At 34.3% G+C, this 15,214-nt stretch overlaps 3 protein-coding genes across 6 annotated transcripts; 2 read left to right on the top strand and 1 right to left on the bottom strand.

Annotated features, from left to right (window-relative positions):
* The first annotated feature begins 2,422 nt into the window (after nt 1-2,422).
* Nucleotides 2,423-7,743, top strand: LOC110605840 (universal stress protein PHOS34). Of its 4 annotated transcripts, none has more exons than XM_021744501.2 (5): nt 2,423-2,740; nt 2,842-2,945; nt 3,085-3,203; nt 5,261-5,360; nt 7,246-7,743. In XM_021744501.2, the coding sequence occupies exons 1-4, from the start codon at nt 2,530-2,532 to the stop codon at nt 5,346-5,348; spliced, it is 522 nt and encodes a 173-aa protein (XP_021600193.1). In that variant the 5' UTR covers nt 2,423-2,529; the 3' UTR covers nt 5,349-5,360; nt 7,246-7,743. The 4 variants fall into 4 exon arrangements, with proteins under 4 accessions (XP_021600193.1, XP_021600192.1, XP_021600194.1 ...); XM_021744500.2 differs by lacking the exon at nt 7,246-7,743 and adding an exon at nt 5,984-6,255; XM_021744502.2 differs by lacking the exon at nt 7,246-7,743 and adding an exon at nt 5,457-5,659.
* Nucleotides 7,744-8,463: 720 nt separating this feature from the next.
* Nucleotides 8,464-9,928, top strand: LOC110607123 (aspartyl protease AED3). The gene has a single exon (XM_021746193.2). The coding sequence runs from the start codon at nt 8,515-8,517 to the stop codon at nt 9,823-9,825; it is 1,311 nt and encodes a 436-aa protein (XP_021601885.2). The 5' UTR covers nt 8,464-8,514; the 3' UTR covers nt 9,826-9,928.
* Nucleotides 9,929-10,060: 132 nt separating this feature from the next.
* On the bottom strand, nt 10,061-12,415 carry LOC110606430. Its single transcript, XM_021745230.2, has one exon. The coding sequence runs from the start codon at nt 11,763-11,765 to the stop codon at nt 10,470-10,472; it is 1,296 nt and encodes a 431-aa protein (XP_021600922.1). The 5' UTR covers nt 11,766-12,415; the 3' UTR covers nt 10,061-10,469.
* Nucleotides 12,416-15,214: the final 2,799 nt, after the last annotated feature.

A 15,214-nucleotide genomic window follows, 5' to 3' on the forward strand; every position in this document is an offset into this window, starting at 1 on the left:
TGTAACTATATTATCTTTTATCGTATGGCATATTCGGTGTGTATAATAAATTTATTATAAATAATTAATTAATAAATGTTAAATTTATTAAAAAACGTTATATGAATTTAACGATATTTAAATATCAATGCATTAATTTTTTAATAAATTAATAGTAAAAATTTAATTTAATTCAAATTATAATTTTAAATAACAACAATTATATAATCTAACGGCTATTATGATGTAATAGCCGTTATCCACCGTCATATAAATTTTTTATATCATTTTTTTTTTCATTTTCATTAATTTTTATATTTTTCGACGGTTTTAAAAAATATATTTTTAAGTTTTCTTCACTTTTTTCTTTTCAAATTTTAATTATTTTAACATATTTCTCGTATAAACTTAGATTCATTATAAACTACTTTATTTTTAAATTTATTTATTTTAAAAAATTAGTTAAATTTTGTCTATTTTAATTTTTAATTATTTATTTTTTAAATTTTTATGAATTAAAATATTAGTTTTGAATTAAAATTATATTTTGAGATATTAATTTATTCGATCTATAAAGATTATATTGATTTTTTTTATTTTAAATTATATAATATTTAATTTAAATAAAATAATCTATATTTTATATATTTATTTTTATTATGTATTTTGTATATATTATTATAAATTAAATATAATTAATATCATTTTATTTATGAATTTTATAAAATTTTATTATTACTATTATATTACGACTGTTATTTATTTTTTTTGATATTCGCGACCGCAAATGGACCATAATTTAAAATTATATTCCAAATATATGAAATTTGAGCTAAACTCATTAATTTGTAGAATTTATATCAACACTTAAGTTAAATCAACTTTCATGTTTTTATGAAAATCAACTTTCATATTTTTTTAGTTGAATTTCTTGGCCTCTCAATTTAACTCTGAAATTAAGAAATTGCAAATGAGACCTAGGTTAGCCATTACAGATGATCCTATAGGAATTTCCTAAAATAATATTGAATTTAGGGATAAAGATTTTTTCTCACTGAAAAGTTGGAGAGAAAAATTCATATATAATTTTAAATTTCAAATTCAAGATTGCTCTACAGTGAAATTGCATAACATGAAATAATTATTAAAAGTAAAATTTTGTGATGGGATAAAAATAGTAAAAAATTTGAATGACAAGGTATCTGTTGACAGATGACTTACTCGGTAGTGTTAGTTTCCTTTCCTTGCTAATTCAAAGTTAAACAAGCAACGTAGTCTACTTCTTTGTCATTTCATAATCACAGGCAGTGGACTTGGAAGTCCTCAAAGCTCAATGCAGAAAATAAAAAGAAATTTATTCCTTTACGGATCAGTATGAAATTCATTAATCCCTTTTGTAACCGTTCATTAAGTAATTTAAAAATTTTTTATTAAACACAGATATTAAGAATACACTCACATATTTAAATGCATCCGAAGAAATTAAAAAAATTTTATATTTTACTCTTTCAATTTTTAATTATTAATTTTTAATCATCATTAAAAAATAGATATTAAAGATTTATTACATTTATTTAATATATATACATTTACTTGATAAGATATAATTAACTGTGAGAGGTACTATAATATTATTTATTTACTTATTAGCTAAATTAGGTGTAAGAATTTTACAATTAGAAAATATTAATTAACTGAAATATCAAATTTTTGGAAGGGAATATTCACGGTTAATTCAGTACAATTTGGGGTTATTTGGGCCGTTGAATTTTGAGCACCAAACCCCGATTGCGTAAACCTCCAGCTCCACCACCGCGACGCGACCATTGGCGCTCTAGAAGGGCCGTCTTATGTTCTTGTTTCAAATTTATTTTCTCAGTACGGTACCGTATAATGCCTTCCCACTTTGTTTGCCATCTCTGAACTACAGTACTTTTTTTTTTCCCAATAATTACTTTTGATATAATATAATGTAAAGTACAAAAAACAAAATAAAAATATAGCAGTGAGTGAATAAAATATTTTAAAAAAATCTTGAAGATAATATACAACAGCTCAATTTATAAATTTAGAGAGTGAAAAATAAAAATTTTATAAGCTATAGTTTTATATATTATGAAATTATAACAAAAAAAATATAATGATTTAAATTTCATTTATTGCATGAAAAGAAAATATTTTTTACGTAATTTAAAAAATTCAATTAATAAAAAATATTTTTTATAATAAATCATTTAAAAAATATTTGTTGGTACTATAGAATTTATTGTTTTATTAATAAATTTTATTTTTAAATTAAAATTTAATAAAAATAAATTATTTGATTAAAAAATATTTTTTATAAAAAATATTTATAATATAAATTATTTTTTATAAATAAATTAATCCTAAAAATTAAATTAAAATTTTTATTAAAGAGCCATAAAATTATTAAAAATTATGAAAATTAAAGAATATTTTTCCCGACTCAACGGGCCCTTAACATGCTGATCTCGAGTGCTCCGAAGTCATCATCAGCTGACTGAAGTTCAATCAATCAATCAATCAATCATGACGGCGAACCTCCGTTGCGTGATCGTGGCCGTTGACGGCAGCGAGCAGAGCATGAACGCCTTGAGATGGGCGCTTGACAACCTCAAGCTCCGAGCCCCTGCGGCCGACTCCACGGAAACCCCTGGCACCTTCATCATACTCCACGTCCAATCTCCGCCGTCCATCGCAGCTGGACTCAATCCAGGAGCTATCCCCTTCGGCGGGCCCAGTTAAGAATGCAACTACTGCTGCTTAATTCACTTGATCATGAATCCGTTTATGGTTTTTGAGCTGAGCTAATCGCAGATTTTTTTTTTTATTAAATTAAAGGCGACTTAGAGGTGCCAGCCTTCACTGCGGCGATCGAGGCGCATCAGAAGCGGATAACAGAGGCTATTTTGGAACATGCTTTGGAGATCTGCCGCCAAAAAACCGTGAGGGCTTTGTCTTTTTCTCTACAAATTGATTTGTTTGATGTTAAACTGTATTAATCAATGTTAAGAGTCTGTATCATATTCATTCATTTTTATTAATTAGTTTTTGCTAATCTATGGGGAATTAAATTTTGCTTAGGCCAATGTTAAAACGCAAGTGGTTATTGGGGATCCAAAGGAGAAGATTTGTGAAGCCGTTGAAAATCTGCATGCTGATTTGCTTGTGATGGGGTCTCGTGCTTTTGGCCCTATTAAAAGGTAGTACTAGCATACTGAATCAGTTTTTATTCCAAGTGTTTGGGTGGTAGAATAACCTTCACTTATTTATGCTGGATTTCCATTTAAGTTTAAGTGAAGACAAGGAAGTGCTTTGGTGGTTCTGCGTTTTAAAGATTGCTTTAGAGTTATTCACATAGCTTATGAAGTTTGCAACACGAGCATTTCCTGTTTTAATAGTTTTTATTTCTGGTGTGTTTTTCTTCCTGCCCTAAATAGTAGTGATTTATATCCTAGCATGGGTTTTTCTTTTGTCAGTCCTAGCATGGGTTACTTTTCCCTTTTTTTGCATGTGCCATGATTTCTATCATATCATAGATCAAGGATTTTAGTGTTTCCAGATGCAAACATTTGCTATTATCTACCTTCTTTTGATTGCACCAACAGACTGAGAAACTTCCACAGGAAGCTAAATTACAGCATAAATTACAAGTTTTGCCTAGCTGGATCTTAAGATCTTTTTTTATGCATTTCGATTGGAAATTAGTTGAAGTGAAGTACTCTAGATCATCATCATAATATTCCAGAGCATTAGCAATATTGATTGATTTGATTCAGAGTTATTTTGTTTTGGCAAGCCAATAAGGAGGAAATAGCTTCCTTTCAGCCAAACAATTGGGTAGTACTGCAGCTTGGTTTACACTGCATTTTTGTTATTTCAAGACTCGAGTAGCAATTTTCTCCTTGAACGAGGATTCTAGGTTTACCCATTTTTAGACATTTGGGCATTACTGCTATTGTTGTAATGCTGCCTGTCCAATTTCGAGTCTGTTCATTCATGGCTTTCCAAAAGATCAGATAAGTTTGGGGCATCTCAAGGTAACACTGCGTTTGGATAAGGATTATAGGGCCACTGAATTGCCACCTGAATGCTAGTTGTTTTTCTACCTGTCTTATATATGCATCAAGGCACAGAGAAAAGAAGTACTAACAATTTGGAATTAGGACCTTATATTTTGTAATGGTAAGAATTTTATCTTGTTTACTTGCTTCAGAAGATATCGTAACAGTTTTGCCAGTTAAGTTGAACTAAATGGTATTGACAGTGATAGTGTTCATTCCAACAATGAGCTAGTAGTTTTAGCTGATCAAAAGGAGGCATAAATAGCCTGTGCAAGTGATAAACTGAAGATATATAGGATAGTGTTAGACAAGGATTCTTGATGCCTTGCAAAATTTGGATTATCAACTCTGGTCAGTCACGTCAGTGGGTGTCTCTTCAATTCTGTACTAGGATTCAGAGTATTCGATTTCACTGATGTTGTATGAATGAAGAGTTTTTACACCTTTCCAAATGCAGTCTCAACGATACACCTATTAACAGGAAATATCAGAAGTGTCTAGCGTGTGGTCTCTTTGAGGACGAAAATTCTCAAATGTGCTTCGATTGGAAACTGTATTTTGGAAGAGGGCCATGGCCTGCTTGAAAAAGCAATTAATATGAGGGTATAGCTGAACTAGTTTCCTTTTAATAGGAAATCATGAAACTTGTACGCACTTGATGCATATGCACAAGTAATTTTACTGTATGCGACTGCGTTTTAGTTATTTTCTTAATTGTTCTTGCACAAAAACTAGATGGTTGGTGTCAGTTGATAGGAATTGTTTGCGTTGGTATTAAGAAATTGCCATGCTTTCTGCATTGGTTTTAGGATTAATAGCAAGGGACCCTGGAAGTGCTGCACAGATTCAACAAAGAACCATTTCCCTTTTCTCCAGTCAGCTTTGTCACTTTTTTTGGCTTGCTAATTGTCAACTTTCCGAATTTGATTTCATAGAAGATGATACCATGTTATGCTTTCTGCAATGGTTATAGGGTTAATGCTTGGGGCCCCTGGAAAGTGCAATATAGTTTCAACAAGATCCATTTCCTTTTACACCAAACAACATCATTGCTAAAAACGCTTGATGTTGTGTTACATCCCACTTGTGTTTTGGCTTGCTAAATTTCAATTTCCTGAATTTGATTTCATAACGGATGATTTACCACTGCTTGGCATTATATGTGCTGACTATGAAGAATTTAACATTTTTTGCAGGATGTTCTTGGGAAGTGTAAGCAACTATTGCACCAACCATGCAGAATGCCCTGTCATTATAGTCAAGGGCAAGGATGCTTCATCATAAACTACTACAGAGGTATGATTAAGAATACTCCATTAGTACTAAGAATGTGATTGTAAATTATGTTTTATGATTGAGATTTAACTATGTCATGAATGTTCTCTGATTAAGCATCTCCATCCATCTCCATCAACTGAGGTGGACTCCTATAAGTAAACGCTTGACCTTGCAATCTAGCTGCATCTTGTGGTTTTCCTCAAGGAAAAGCTTGGCGGTAATGACCTGGAAATGGTTTATTTGAAGACTGACAGTGTTTTTCACCTTAACCCAATGTAAATCACCTATTTCCAAGAGAGAGGGAGGGAGGGAGGGAGGGAAAAAAAACTATTTAGTTCTTATTCAAATTAGCAACACTTTCCCCCCAATTTTTACTTGCCGGCTAAAATTGTCAAAAATTAAAAAGTTTGTCAAAAATGAAAATTTTGTATTTTTTTTTTATCATAGAACATTGGAAATACATTATTTGTTCACTTCTAATGACGGATTTTGATGAATGGTTTATATCTTTGTTTACTGTAACCTTAGATTTGCCCAAGTTTATCATTTGACTAATTCTTATAAAATCATGCTGTGGTTAAGGTGCTTTCTGCGGATGCTTGACAAATGCTGACCTCTTGTTATATATGGAGATATTTCAGAAGCAATTTGGGGTAACTTGTCATCACCTCTGTGTTGCTATCCCCTTTTTTATTCCTTTGTTTGTGTGTGCGCGAGCACACGTGTGTAGAGGAAAAACTAGGTTGTAAAAATCAACCTTGTATATGTTGTTGCTCCTATACATGTATATCAATTTGTTGTTGTATAATTTTATTTCTGTTTATATTCGTTTATTTACTTTGAGGGGGATTATTGTATGAGATTGTCTTTGAAAATGATTGTTTTTCACAATAATTTATGGGTGCTTCAGATTTGACGTGTGTAAATTGCTGCAATTTTTCAGTCCTACTGAATAAGTTGAACCGAGTATCCTCCCCTGTGTAATATTCTGGTTTTGCCGCATGGAGTTTCCTTGTTGAATTTATAGCATTCTATTTAAGGTGCATATATTTTCTCTGGCATATGAAGCAAGAATCATCAAGGAAACCTTTGGTGTTGCATCGTGCGATACCAGAGAAGTGCATCAATTTTAAATCCATGGTTTCAACTGCCCATTAATTTTGCTTCTCTGCAATATCCTCTGAATTCGGTTATTATTATTATTATTATTTTCCGTTTTGATTTTGTGTGAGGGGCGGGGGGGAGAGGGAAATAGGAAGACTGTTTTTCTGCTATGAATTTTCATAATCGGTGACAGTAATTTTTTCATTATTTAATATTAAAAAATTAGTTTATTTTATGTATTCAAATGTATAAATATTATAATTTTTAATAAAAAATATGTATGTTATTAAAATTGTATAAAAAATAATTTTAAAAATATATTTTCTACCTGTAATTTGGTTTTTAAGAAATAATTTTATAATTTACATCAATAAATTGAAACAGAAAATAAAAAAGAAGAAAAAATCCTTTGTGAAATTCTCCACTTCAATCCCGTGTTATTTTTTACTCTCTAAAAGCAGGCAGTTTTCTTGAGAAATGAAACCATTTAAACAAGGAAGCCTTAAAGCTATATTGTCTATTTAGCATTGCAGTTAAATGGCTCAATTTACTCTTTAAAAAATAGATGTTAATTGTTTTTTCTAAAAAAAACCTGTTTTAAGGAAGTTATATTTAGTTTGTCATGACTAGAACTTATTAAATTCAGGCGAGGCCCTAGAACTAAGAGGTCTGAAGTTCAATGCAAAGAATTTTATTCCCATATCATTTACTATGTTTATGTCTACTTTGTAAATGTACTTTGACTTTGTTAAAATTGTACGATTTACCTTGTGATCTTATTTATTTTTCTTTTTGTCAGACCCTTGTGCTCTTATCTCATGGCCTCTCGTGAATTTGGTGGGGACTCGCATAAATTTGTTTTATTAGGATTGCTTTGGTTTCACACTTCTCTACTTTTTGTCCTCGTCAATCTTTTCTGAAACGGAGGGGGCCGAGATAAAAGATGACCCACAGATTGGCTACTCTACCTGTTAAAAAATACAGGGCAATTTTGATTAACCATGCTTATGATCCTCCTCCTAAAATGATTTTGTTGCATGTGAAGATGGAGGCTGTAATCATCAGGCTTGGGTCCGCGAAAGAGATAGGACGATGATAGTGTTAGCGTGGGGACGTCTGGACCCATACGTCATAGAAAAGTCTCTGTATATGCCCGTGAACGACAGCATCTTGTGCACTTCCCCATGTACGGATTAATTCATTTTCTTTTTAGCAAGTTCTGGATTCCTTCAAGATCAGACCAGTTCACGAGCTGCTGTATATTGCCCCTTTTGCTTTATGGTTTTAATTAGCTTCTTCCTTTGTATTTTTCTGATAAATCAACAAGAAAAAGGAAAAAAAAAAAAAATCTGAGGCTAGATACTTTAGATGAGGATATCATTTGGAGCATTGTAGCTTCGCTGTCTTTTGCTCCCCCACTTAATTGTCTTGCATTTCCGTTCCCAAGAAAAAGCAATCTCCTTCTAATTTAGCTTTCACTTTATTTTCAACTTGGATTTTTCTTTTTAATTATTAGATAAAATTTACGTATAATAAAAAATATTAATTAATCTTTTAATTTCAAAAAATACATTAAAATATTTTTAACATTTTAAAAAATTTTATTAATTAATTTAAAATATTTTTAATATGGATAAATTAATTATTAAATTTTTTATAAAATTAAAAAAATATAAAAATTAAATAGTAAAATATTTAATAACTAAAATTAATAAATAAACTGATTAATATATTTTTTAAAACACCATAATTATTTAATATATTTTTTAAAATTAAATAATAACTCTTTCTCGTTATTATTTTATCCTCCCCATTTATCTTCTTTCTTCTCGGATCCGAAGCGGTAATTTTCATCTCGTGTGATGATAGATCTCATCATGTGATAAAAAATATCCCTCCCGGCCCCACTCTGTCATAACCTATCAGTACATGCTAATATTTATAAGGGTATTTCAGTAATCTCATACCCTTCAACTCCTTATATATGTTTCTTGATTTCCCATGCATGCACACACTATTATCTTTTTACCTCATCTTCTGTTCCCAATTTTCTCAAAGAGTCCAGTCCATGGACTCCACCACCACTATCTTCAACTTCATCTTATTTGCTCTTCTAGTCTCAAGCACCAGAGCCGTGAACCCTTGTGCTTCTCAAGCGGACGACCCGGATCTTTCCATCATTCCCATCTACAGCAAATGTTCACCTTTCATTCCACCAAAACAGGATACATTGGTCAACACACTCATCAACATGGCCTCCAAAGACCCACAAAGGCTCCAGTATTTGTCGAGCTTGAAGGCCCAAATGACCACTGCTGTCCCAATTGCTCCAGGACAGCATGTCCTAGACGTCGGCAACTACGTAGTCCGGGTCAAGCTGGGCACTCCGGGTCAACCCATGTTTATGGTCTTAGACACTAGCAATGATGCTGCTTGGGTACCCTGCTCTGGCTGCACTGGTTGCTCAAGTTCCACTTTTATTACCAATACTTCTTCCACTTATGGCTCATTAGATTGCTCCATGGCTCAATGCACCCAAGCCCGTGGATTCTCTTGCGCAGCCACCGCTTCTTGCCTTTTTAACCAAACTTACGGCGGAGATTCCTCTTTCTCAGCTTCTCTTGTGCAAGATTCTTTGAGATTAGCTAAAGATGTGATACCAAAGTTTGCTTTTGGATGCATCAACTCTATCTCTGGTGGCTCAATCCCTCCTCAAGGGTTGTTGGGTTTGGGTCGTGGACCCTTATCTTTGCTTTCTCAATCTGGTTCGCTTTATTCGGGTGTGTTTTCATATTGTTTACCCAGTTTCAGATCTTACTACTTCTCGGGTTCGCTCAAACTCGGACCGGCTGGTCAACCCAAGAATATTAGAACCACCCCACTTCTACGAAATCCACACCGGCCATCACTATACTACGTGAACCTCACCGGAGTTAGTGTAGGTCGGGTTCGAGTACCAATTTCCCCGGAGCTCCTAACCTTTGACCAGAACACTGGAGCAGGGACCATAATTGACTCAGGTACAGTGATAACCAGATTCGTTGAACCGATTTACGCATCAATCAGGGATGAGTTCAGAAAACAAGTGAAAGGGCCATTTTCATCTCTGGGTGCATTTGATACGTGCTTTGCAGCAACAAATGAAGCGGTAGCACCAGCTATAACGCTACATTTCACAGGCCTGAACTTGGTTTTGCCTGTGGAGAACAGCTTGATACACAGCAGTGCAGGGTCGCTGGCGTGTTTGGCTATGGCTGCCGCACCAAAGAACGTGAACTCGGTGCTTAATGTCATAGCTAATTTGCAGCAGCAGAACCTCAGGATCTTGTTTGATGTGCCCAACTCTCGCTTGGGAATAGCCCGTGAGCTGTGCAACTAGATTATTATATATAAATTTGTATGTTCTAATGTTTTGAGAAATCATATGTTACCATGTAATGTAGGGTTAGTGGATTTAATAAATGGGAAAAGTCCTATAGTTATGCCGTCTTGCCCTAATAATAGTATTTTTTTATTTGTACCTTTTGTTAATAGTAGCCAATTCTTCATACCCTTTTGAATAAAATGATCTAGCATGTTTGATTTCCTAACATGGAAATCTTTTATTAAATTTATTTGAATATTACAAAAAGATATAAAGAAATCTGAAATCCTTAAGCATATTACAAAAAGATATATATTGATATTACTTTTTAAAATCTCTCTCATTACAAATCCAAAGTAACCGGATCATTTGTAAAGCTACAATATGCTTCAATGCAAATTATAAGATAGGCTCCAATACTGACACACATACAAAAAGAACAAAAAAAAAAAAAAAAACATAAAGAATCCATATGATACATCTCAATACTCTCGTTAATTATGATCAAGAAACACCCACCTCAAATTTTAAACTGCCTGCGTGTATGTGCAGAAAAGAAATATCCGATAGATAATATATAAGCAATGTAAGTAAGAAATATGATAGGAAAGAATTGAAATTAATAGAAATAATGTAGAAGGGGATGGAATCTCTCTTTCTCAACCCCACCATTGATGCACAGCAACACCCTCATCCCTTAATCTTCCATACAAACTCAAGCACTCCCAATAAGCCCTTCTGCCTCCATTGTTCCCCTTTCCTCCATTTCCTCTTGGGCTGCATTCCAAGAAAAGCTCATCCACCAACCTCACTGTTTTGCTTTCCATCATCTCCTCCACCACTTCTACATCTGCCTTCATCACCACGTACTCTTCCTCCTTCACATTCTTCGTCAACCACCCTGATATTCCTATCACCTCCTCCACCTGCGGCACCTCCTTTCCTGATGATTTTTCTGTCACTGTCTCAATCTTGTACATCTCGAAATCTAGGTTTCTGGTGGGGTAATGCTTAGCAAACCACCCTGTGCCACTTCCTCCTGCTTTTTCCGGTAACCCCACGTCGATAAACACACGCCTTGGATAGTCCTCTAGTGAATCGCCCATTAAATCTGGCAGATACCTTGTTTTTTTCAAGTATTTTCTTGACTTGCCTGAAGATTTTCTCGGGGGTTCCAGGAGTACATCTTCCAGGTTCTTTAGTGCTGCCTTTCTTGCTTCATTTCTATATGCGTGGAGCTTCCTTTGTGTGCTGACATTAGCATTGCTATTATAGTTTGTTTTCCTCATGGCCATTACTGTTGGTTGAAATTTCCTGAGATAGACTATTTTGTAATTTAATGGCTTATTGAATACAAGAGAAGGATTATCGTTTAGTTGTACAACTGCAATGCCTCCCACTTTGAGGGTACGATCGATGAATTCTTGGGCACTTGAGAAGCTAAATGTGATGACAAAGTCCAAAGATCCATCAAGAATTGTGCTTTGTCGATCAAAATCAGAGATGGAGATTAGATCAACATCATAATTGCCATTTAGGATATGATCAGAAATATACACGGCACCATTACGATCATTGTCGTTGCTTAAAAGTAAAACTTTATCGCCTCTTTTAAGGAGGCCTTCATTTGCTAAGTCACGGGAAAGAAAAGGCAAGAGGCCAAGATCGATTGACGAGGAATATGGGCTTGCAGTTTCAGGCTCAGCAGGTGGTTGTGGTAGAGAGACCAACATAGAAGCACCAAAAAGGTTTCCAAACACAAAGAATGTAACAAAACACAAAGCCAAAACCATAGATCGAGCAAAAAGCCTCAAAAGCCTAGAATGAGGGAGCTTGATGATCAAGTATGCATCACCATGCAAACCAAAGCCATTGGAATAATTCAAAGGCAGGACCTTGATCATTTGCTTGGGTTCTTTAGAATATGGTAACCCCTTTGTAAGTTGGACTGCCATGCTTGTAAAAAATCTTCTTGTTCTTGGAAAAAAGGTTTCTGTATTGGATTTAGAGGGTAAGTATAAAATGCAAAGAAATGTAAAGGACGTACGATTATAGAAAATGAAAAATTAAGAGGATGAAAAGAGAGAGACAGGGAGAGAAAAGCCGAGAAAATTAAAACAATTAGCAAGTGCAGAAACTGGCGGCAGTGTGATTTCCACCAACGAGGGCCACAGGAGCACTTAGCATTCTAGACCAGAGAAGCACCATCTTAACCGCTCCACCTCCATTTATTCATATATGAGTTCAAGATCGGTGATTTTCTTATGTCACTAAACTTGGTTAATTTAATGTTAGCGACACCATTGTAAGAGCATAAGAGCTTCACCACCGATCAAAATGACATGGAGGGAGGGAGACCATATAGATTTTCTTTCCTTTTTTTTCTTCTTATCTTTTTCTTTTTACTTTTTTTTCTTTTCAACTTTCGTTTGCAGGGAATTTCAATGGGATGAGGAGGAGAGTGTAGGGCTATGGAAAGAGAGTATAAGGGGAAAGGGCAGGCGTATGAAACTTTATAGGCTTTCTTTTTAATGGTAAAAATGATTGGTTCTACGATAAATGTGTTTAGCCATCGGTAATTGGTTAAGGATTTTAACGTACAACGAGTATTGGGTTTTCTCCATTTCTTATTAAAGACTTTGGTAAACATATATATATGTAGATATTAGATATTGAAATTTGTAGTTTCTTTTAAGGGCTGTTTGGTAATATTAATTGAGGTAGTGTTAATTTTTTTTTAGCAACCAGTCTGCACACTTGTTTGCATCTCTGGGTGCAAAGATAATAGAAATATTTGAAAAAACTTTAAAGAGAGGTCCAACCTCTAGACTAAAAGTATAAAGGGTCCAAGGACAAGATACAAATGGATTGAAAAAAATGTCCACAATCTACTTTGAATCTGATTTAATAACCACGCGGGAAATGTTTTTACTGGCAACAAAACACAACGCTTGATGAAGAGCCCAATCTTCAGCAACTATCTGTGATAAGCACAATCAAACAGAAGCACGACCATCCAAAAGAGAGCCTTGACAGTTCTTCAAAAGAATACTAATGTCCAAGATTGATGTTGCTTGATGAAAAGAGGCATTAATCTTGATTTTAAAACTACCCGGCTCTGGTGGTCTCCAAGAGAAAGGAGCCAATGAAACAAGAGAAGATGGAGAATAGATAATAGACATCAAAGAATGCTGTTGCAGAAAGATTGTAAAACTCCCTTCCAAAAGGTCATTCTGAGCCTTTCTACAAATTAACAGAGAGTCTGGAAGAGTATTATCAAACACAAATCTATTCCTTGCTTTCCAAATCTGCCAGCAGAAGAGACCAGCTAGCTTTAACAAATTTCTATCGACCTGGTTCAACCTTTCTTGTAAATTTTCCCACCACCTTCCAAAAGAAGGAAAGTTATACCCCTGAAAATTTAACCCGAGGCTGAAATGAACCAAGAGACTCTAGCATAGAAAAAAAAGCATATGTTCAACAGATTCAATTTCATTATCACATAAAGGGCAACGATCATTGAGAGAGCATTTCCTTTTGAATAGATTTGCCTTGGTGGCCAAAGAATTATTAGCTGCTCTCTAAAGAAAATTGCGGACTTTAGGGAGCACGTCAAGCTTCCAAATGCTTTTCCATACTACATCTGAATGTGTCACAAATTGAGAGGGATTTCTTCACGACTGCTCCCTTAGTTGGTCTTGTTTCAGCAGATAGTAAGCTGATTTAACAAAGAATATACCAGAAGAATTGAAATGCCAAACTAGCTCAGCTTCTTTGTGCATCTGTCCTAAAGGAATTTTGAAAATTTGAGCACATTCAAAAGGACTGAAATTTGCGTGCAACAGAGGTTGAATCCATTGATTAGTGTTGGCATCGATAATATCCGAGATATAGATAATAGGGTTGTCTAATGGTCTCTGACTTGATAATTTAAAAGCTAGCATAGTTGGAATCCAAGGATCCTCCCACACATTCAAGAAAGAGGGTCCTGTTATATTCCATCTTAATCCCATATCAAACACTATTCGTCCTTCCATTAAACTGTTCCAACCCCAAGAAGCCCTTCTGTGAACTGGTGCATTGAGAAAATCTGAATATGGATAGTATATCCTTAAGGATTCCCATCCATAAAGCCTCTGGATTGATGATCACTCTCCAAGCTTGTTTGGATAAAAGGGTTAAATTAAATAGATGTAAATCTTTAAAATCAATACCCCTATCCTTTTTATTTTTTGTTGTATATTACTTGAGTCAATAGAATGACTCCATCAAAATTTGGATGACCATTTTCTAAACTCAGATAAGATTCCTACTGGTAGCTTGAATAAAGACATCACATATATAGGAATTGATTGAACCACTGCCTTGATCAAAATTTCCTTTCCTGCTTGAGATTTTCTAGCCTTGCAACTTAGATATCAGCTTTCTCTCAGGAACGCCAGAGATTGGATTTTTTATCTTCCCAGGAAATAGGGTAATCCCAAATATTTATTTAGAGAGCCCGAGTGTGGGATTCTAACCACTGTTGTGATGGCCACTTAAAGAGAGGGGGATGTATTTTTTTGAAATGTAATATCAGACTTACGCATGTTGATGCATTACCCAGACAGCAGACTGTATCTGTCTAAGATAGCCATGATGTTTGTTGCTTCCTCAGTGGTTGCTTTTCCAAAAATCAGAGTATCATCAGCAAACAACAAGTGTGTTAAGGTGGGACAATGGCTAGTGATTTTGTACCCTTGAATGATCTCTCAAGTGCAAAGCCTGATCTAACATTCTAGATAGGCAATTAGACACTAAAAGGAATAGATAGGGAGAGATGGGGTCTCCTTACCTTAGATATCTGCTGGGACGAAAAGATGTTGTCTTGTTACCATTTATGATCACAGAGTAATTGACAGTTGAAATACATTGTTCAATACATTTAACCCAAATTGCATCAAAACCCATTCTTCTCATGATATTAATTAAAAAATTTCATTTTACACTATCATATGCTTTATGAATGTCCAGCTTCATAGCCCAAGCCCCTTCTTTCTTTTTAGAATTCTTTCTAAGAGCATGGAAAGCCTCATGAGCTACAGAGATGTTGTCTTGAATACATCTTTGGGGAACAAATGCAGATTGCAGAGGGGAAACAATATTGGTTAACCAAGGCTTGAGTCTGTTTGCTAGGGTCTTTGAGATTATCTTATATGCAAAATTGCATAGACTAATAGGTCTTTAATCTAAAAAAGAGGATGGATTACTCTTTTTTGGTATTAAAATGATATTAGTGTCATTTATGCATTCAGGCAGAACTCCAGAAGAGAAAAAACCCTAAACCGTACTAATAACATCTTACTTGATTATAGACCAGTATTTGTGATAGAACATACCTTGGTAGCCATCAGGACCCGGTGCC

Source organism: Manihot esculenta, chromosome 18, assembly GCF_001659605.2.
Source record: "Manihot esculenta cultivar AM560-2 chromosome 18, M.esculenta_v8, whole genome shotgun sequence".
In the NCBI taxonomy this organism is placed as follows: domain Eukaryota; kingdom Viridiplantae; phylum Streptophyta; class Magnoliopsida; order Malpighiales; family Euphorbiaceae; genus Manihot; species Manihot esculenta.

Excerpts from the sequence above, each read along its gene's own strand:
- LOC110605840 (XM_021744501.2), top strand. The coding sequence starts at position 2,530 with ATGACGGCGAACCTCCGTTGCGTGATCGTGGCCGTTGACGGCAGCGAG. Across the intron at positions 2,741-2,841 it reads TATCCCCTTCGGCGGGCCCA|GCGACTTAGAGGTGCCAGCC; the intron begins GTTAAGAATGCA and ends ATTAAATTAAAG. Across the intron at positions 2,946-3,084 it reads AGATCTGCCGCCAAAAAACC|GCCAATGTTAAAACGCAAGT; the intron begins GTGAGGGCTTTG and ends AATTTTGCTTAG.
- LOC110607123 (XM_021746193.2), top strand. The coding sequence starts at position 8,515 with ATGGACTCCACCACCACTATCTTCAACTTCATCTTATTTGCTCTTCTA.
- LOC110606430 (XM_021745230.2), bottom strand. The coding sequence starts at position 11,765 with ATGGCAGTCCAACTTACAAAGGGGTTACCATATTCTAAAGAACCCAAG.